The sequence below is a fragment of the Elephantulus edwardii genome, unplaced genomic scaffold, assembly GCF_000299155.1.
Source record: "Elephantulus edwardii isolate Elephantulus edwardi_28Jun2011 unplaced genomic scaffold, EleEdw1.0 scaffold00043, whole genome shotgun sequence".
In the NCBI taxonomy this organism is placed as follows: Eukaryota; Metazoa; Chordata; class Mammalia; order Macroscelidea; family Macroscelididae; genus Elephantulus; species Elephantulus edwardii.
The window spans coordinates 6,450,802-6,457,389 of NW_006399793.1; the positions used below are offsets into that span (position 1 = coordinate 6,450,802).

At 36.0% G+C, this 6,588-nt stretch overlaps 1 protein-coding gene across 1 annotated transcript in view; it reads left to right on the forward strand.

Moving 5' to 3' along the window:
• GPR98 (G protein-coupled receptor 98) overlaps positions 1 to 6,588 on the forward strand; it is a 1,036,968-nt gene that overhangs the window by 306,532 nt on the left and 723,848 nt on the right. Inside the window, exons 54-55 of the mRNA XM_006885387.1 lie at positions 3,296 to 3,472; positions 3,739 to 3,921. Coding sequence (XP_006885449.1) covers positions 3,296 to 3,472; positions 3,739 to 3,921 — 360 coding nt within the window. The remainder of the gene's footprint in view (positions 1 to 3,295; positions 3,473 to 3,738; positions 3,922 to 6,588) is intronic.

The following is a 6,588-nucleotide window of genomic DNA, read 5'->3' on the forward strand; positions in this document are numbered from 1 at the left end:
TCCTAGCTACTTCCTGCTGAAAAGGGACACTGTGGGTTATGAAAGACTATCTTATACATAAAAACATGAGTCTTCTAATTTTTCCACTCAAAGCATTAAATAACTAATAATTGGCAGAAGAAAAAGATAAATGTATCAAGTTATTTTTTTATTTTTGAGCCTGAGATACATAATAATTGAACTTTGTATTTCCTTTTATTCTGGCTGATTGGTTATTTTAAATTGATGTCTTCTGAATACATTGTCTTAAATCAGTCTGCTAATTTTTGTTGTTGTTTAATAAGACTGGATTTTAATTTCATGGTATGGAAAATTGAGTAAAAATTCAGATGGTTTAGATCTAATTTTAACTCTTTTAGTAAATGTATCACATAGAGATTGAGAGGGAGAATATGAGTGAAAGAATAAAAGAATGTATCTGCAAGGATATACAAAACAAAGTGGCAATGATGGTGAGAGCAGTTAAGGGAAAACATGAGAGATGAGATGACATGTAGAGTCTTCTTTCTTCCTAGCTATATGCTGCTTTTATTGTTTTAAACAATATTCTCTGTCTAAAAATGAAGGAGCTCTGTTGATATATGTAAAGCATTACACTTGCAACATAAAGCCAGTTTGAGTCAACCAGGAGCTCTGAGGAAGAAAGTATTTCCTCATGTGGTTGAATATTATCAATGATACTGCTTTCTTAATTTATTTTTTTCATGTTTTCTTTGATGCTATAGAAAAATCACACTGCTTTTTGTATATTGATCTTTTATCTTCCCACTCTGCTAAATTGGTACTAGATCTAACAGGTTTTTTGTTAAGTCTTTTGGGTTTTCTGTGTACACTATCATAGTGTCTTCATATAGCAACCATTTTGCTACCTCTTTACCAATTTGGATGTTTCTTATTTCCTTCTCCTGTCTTATTGACTTAGCAAGTACTTCCAGTATATTGAACATGAATGGTGATAGTGAGTATCCTTGTCTGGTCCCTGTTGGCAAGAGGAAAGCATTTAGTCTTTCTCCATTGAGAATGATGTTGGCTCTTGGGTTTGTGTACATGTTTTTTACTATGTTGAGGAAACTCAGGATTCTTTTCTGGCAATTGTTTTCTCTCAACCTTCTCTATATGCCATCCCATTGCTTTCTTGTTCATGTGACCTTTGCTGAGAAGTCAAACTTAACTTATTTGGTTCTTTGCAGGTTAACTCATTGTTTTTCATGTGCTTCTTTTAGTAATATATCTTTATCTTTTATTTAGAGAATTTCACTTTGATATATTTTGAGGTCTCATCTGTTTGGAGTTTACTGAGCTTCTTGAATGTGGATTTCCTTGTTTTTCATGATACCTGGAAAATTTTCTTTTAGTTTCTCTTCCAGAATTTTTCAATTCTTTTTCCTCACTGTACTGGAATTCTGATCACACATTTGTTTTTCTATTTGATTTTATCCCACATGATTCTAATGCTTTCTTTTCAAAAGAAAATTTCATTTCCTTTTCATCATCTTCTTCCTGTTTCTTATTCTATTACATATCCATTGAGGTTCATATCTTCTAGCTCACTGATTCTCTGTTTTGTCTCTTTCATTTTGCTTTTCCTCTAGCATGTTACAAAGTTCTACCATTTCGGTCTTGGTATTCTGTATTGTGTTTTCATGCATTTGTGGGGTTTCCAGTATTGTGTTGATTTTACCCTCTTTGTCCTGTGATGGTTTTAAAATTCTTGCGTATATTTATTTATGCTTTAATTTCTTTCTTCCATAATTTATAACTTCTTCAGTAGCAGTTGATGCAATTCACCATCAGTATACCTCTTCTGCCTCCCTATGTCTGGGGTATTCATTGGATCTGCAATCTGATCTGATCTTTTTAGGAAAATATTTGTTTTGTTTATTTTATAACATTTGAACTTGACTGCTGTTTCCTTGTCTTTATATGAAGTTCTTCCTAGTATGTGTGAGCCAGATTGCATTGTGTTTGTGTAGATTGTTGTCAGTTCCTTATCTTTACAATGATATTGATAAGTTATAGATTTTAAATGTTGTTCCCAATTCAGATTCCCAGTGGCAGTCTTCCACTTTGGTCATCAGTAGGCAGCTCTGTTCCCTGATTTCGGTGTCAAGCTTCTCATCTAGTTGTCCTTTCGTGGACAGGGAGCTGGTGTTTCTACCTTTGTCCAGCTGTAGTGGACTATTTTCTCTTTCCTGTCTGATAGTCTGATAGTCTGATAGGAGGGGGAGGTTTCTCCCAGGTGTAGGAAAAGTCTCAAGAGTGCTCACTGGGATATTTTGCTCAGGGTAAAGTTCCAGCCAGTTGGCAAGGTCCAAATAGTGCAGAACCCAACTTTTAGTCAATGCTGATGTTCCATATGCATACCTGTCTCCTTTCCCATGGCTGATTGGGAGGGAGTTGATCCTGCGAGCTGTTAAAATCTCAGCATTTCAATCCCCATGTCTCAATGGGTGCTAATGTCTTCTTTCCTGAAACTGGTTTGGAACAATACTATTGGTTCTTAATTATATGCTGACACCTGAGATGGTTGAGCATCTAATGACCATTTTTTTTTTAGAATTCTTCCATATTGTAACTCAAGGCTTGAATTTTTCCTATAGTACTTTTATTAGGTGTATTTTTCTCTTTGGATTTTCTAATTCTGGTTTTTTACACAACTTGTGCAATATTTTACTTTTTTGCCTACTCAGATGCCCTTTCACATCTTCTATTCAGTTTTCTGATTTAATTTATTTGACTTTTTTTATGGTCAGGAGCAATCCTTGAAGTCTCTATTAACATACTTATACTTTGCTTTTTATTTCTGTCTTTTAAATTAATGTTGCTTTCATTGTGTGTGATCTCCTTGATGTCAGCTCATACTTTTTGTAGTTTTCATTCATCATTCTCAGTGTGTCATATACAGATCAGATACACTCATGATCTTATTTGCAGTTTTAATTGTCTTGTAGCTCTTACTATTTGACCCATATTACTTTGGGACCTTAGAAGATTAAAAATTATTTAACAAGATATGATCACAATTGAAGCATAGAATTTAAAAATATAATTTACTTGCTAATGAGTGTCAGAATTTCTTAGAATCATCACAGTACAACTGATGTCATAGAAGATCTTGCAGTTGTCAATGGAAGTGAGTTACAGTCCAAAGTATATATTTTAAAAAATATGTGTGACAAAAAAGCCCATTCTTGTGGGCAAAGTGAATAGTTTCTACTGAAGGGTAATCAGTTTCTGATGGAAATTAGGTGTCTTTTAAAAGGAAATCATTATTTGTTCCTATCCCCCACCTTAGGATGATACCCCTGAGTTGGAGGAAGGCTTTATTGTCAATATCACCGATGTGCAACTGGTGAACTCTGACTTCTCAGTGGGAAAGCCAAGTGTGTGCAGACCTGGCATGGAAATAGCTGAAATAGTGATCGAAGAAAATGATGATCCCAGAGGAATCTTTAGGTTTCATGTTACCAAAGTGAGATGAACTTTCATATATTTACAGTAATACCAAAGTGTTTTTTCTGCTGATGTGACAAGTGGTGTATATTTCTGGTAATCAGTAATTTTCATTAAGTTTAAATTTCAAGTGATTAAAGCAGATGTTCATATTTATATCCAAGCATAATTTCTGCTTTGAAAGGTGACTTATAAGTAATATAATTGGAAATAGTAACTTTATAAAGTGATGGCTCAAAAAGACATCACTTTTGTTTTGACTTTAAACTTATTCTTTTCTTAAAGGAAACTGGTCATGTTATTATTGCTTATGAGGTGCCCCCGCCTTTGAATGTTCTTCAAGTTCCTGTGGTCCGGCTGGCTGGAAGCTTTGGAGCAACAACTGTTTATTGGGAAGCAACACTGGACAGTGCTGGCCAGGAAGACTTTAAACCATCTTATGGAATTCTTGAATTTTCAGATGGACAAGTATGGTATTCTTAGAAACATACGAATTTTATGGTTCTAGTCAAACATTTTATAGGAATCTAACAATAAATGTGCATTAATTGTTGCTAAATGTGTTATAAATGCAGATAATATACAAATGCATAAATATTCTATTTCACACCCAACATAAATACTAATTATGAAGAAATAATTTAAAAACATAGGAAGATAGCATTTAAAAAACCTAGAATCTCACCTTTTTCTTGAGCTTCTCTCCTTGATTAATGATAATTGGTGATTGGAATGTAAACAACAAAGTTGGAAACAATGAAGGAGAAACAGCCAAAAGGATGGACTTAGTGACAGAAAATAAGTTGGAGACAGAATGATTGAATTTTGTGTGCTTAATAATTTATTCACAGAAAATGCTTTTATATAAAACATAGACTTTGCACTTGGATCTCACCTGATGGACTGCATAGGAGTCAGAATGACTATATCTGTGGAAGAAATTATTGGAGAAGCACAATATCAGCAGCCAAAACCAGACCTGGTGCAGATTTTGTAACAGACCATGAATTACTTATGTGCAAGTTTAAGTTGGAATTGAAGAAAATGAAAATTAGTCCACAGGAATCAAATAAGATTTTGAGTCTATCCCACTTGAATTTAAGAATCAACTTAAGAACGGGTGTGAGGCATTAAACACCAGTGATCAAAGATCAGAGCAACTGTGGGAGGACATTGAAGATATCATCCCTGAAGAGAGCAAAAGGTCTTTACAAAGATGGAGGAGAAAGAAAGAACCAAAAGGGATGTCAGAAGAGACCATGAAAACTGTATTAGAGTGTCAAAAAAACAAAGCAAAAGGAAGAGATGTTGAAGTAAAAGAGCTGAACAAAAGATTTCAGAGGGCAGCCTGAGAAGATAAGGCAAAATATTGTAAAGAAATGTCAGAGAGCTGGAGACAGAGAAGAAGAAGGAAAGAACTTGTTTGGCATTTCTCAAACTGAAAGAACATAGATAGGGAACTGACAGAATTTCAAGCAATATTTAGAAGAGGCTCTAGCACGAGGGATATCATTGCTGATGTCAGATGGATCCTGGCTGAAAGTAAAGAATACCAGAAGAATGTCTATTTCTGTTTATTGATTATGCAAAAGCTTTTGATGTATGGATCATAATACATTATGACTATCATTGAGAAGATTGAGAATCCCAGAACACTTAATTGTGCTCATTTACAGCCTGTATCTAGAACAAGAGGCTACTGTGTGAATAGAACACTACATGGTTTAAAATCAATAAAGAAGTGCGTCAGGGTTATATAATTTTCCTATACCTGTTCAATCTGTGTGCAGAACAAATAATTTGAGAATCTGCATCCTGTAAGGAAGAATGTGGCATTGAGATCGGAGGAAGACCCATCATCAATAGTCTTCTTTATGCAGATGATACAATCTTCCTTGCTAAAAGTGAGGAGAACTTGAACCACTTGCTGCAAAAGATCAAGAACTACAGCCTGCAGTATGGATTGCATCTCAACATCAAAAAAATAAAGGTCCTCACCCCAGGACCTATAGTCAACATTATGATGGATGGAGAAAGGATTGAAGTTATCAATGATTCCATCCCCTGTGGATCAACAACCAACATCCTTGGTACCACCAGTAAGGACATCAGGAGACATATTTCTTTGGGCAAGTCCACTCTCAGGGACCTTTCTAGAGTGCTGAAATGATGCCAGTTTGAAGACTTAAGAGGCTAAGGTGCACCTAATTCAGACCATGGTCTTAGTCATCTGCTATGCATCAGAGAGCTGGACAATGAATAAGGATAACAGCAGAGGAATTGATGCCTTTGAATTGGGGTACTGTAGAAGAGTACTGAATATCCCATGGACAGCCAAGAGAACAAACAGCTATGTCCTTGGAGGCAAGGATGGTGAAGTTTTGTCTTTGATACTTTGAACATGTAGTTAGGGAAGGCTATTGGAGAAGGATTTCAAGTTTGGAAAGATGGGGGGGGGGAGTCATCAAGGGAAGGAAATCCCTCAATGAGATGGGCTGGCATAGTGACTTCAGCAATAGACTTGAGGGTTTTTGAGATGGTGTAGATAGTACAGGATACAGTAGGATTCAGGTTGGCTATTCATAGCATCACTGTGAGGTGTACTTGATTTGGCAGCAGCAGCACCACCACCACCACCACCAATCTGTGTGCTAGGTCGTAATCCCATTATTTAAAAGTATTTTTATGGTCATATTCATATCTTCTAGGAGTAGTTTTATAGTCTACAACACAGATTTGAGTTGGACATTCTTTAAAAAGCTCTCATTTAGCATTGATTTGTTTAAGTTTCTGCCCTTCTGAGTGTGACATGCAGATTTCTCACATTTGCCCACAGTTACATTAAAGGTTTTCAGGTGGATTAGGTGGAAAACCTTAATTTTCTGCTGAATATTGGTGTGAAAGTAGTAGAATTTCCCTTTAGGATGCAAAAATATATTTATATATGGAGATGTTGTTGTTATGTGCCATCGAGTCGTTTCCGACTCATAGCGACCCTATGCACAACAGCCCTAAACCCTGCTCTATCCTGCGCCAACCAACCGTACTGCTTCTGACACACCCATCCCGATTACCCCAGTCACTGAATCAATCCATCTCATAGAGGGTCTTCCCCTCCTGCGCTGTCCCTCCCAA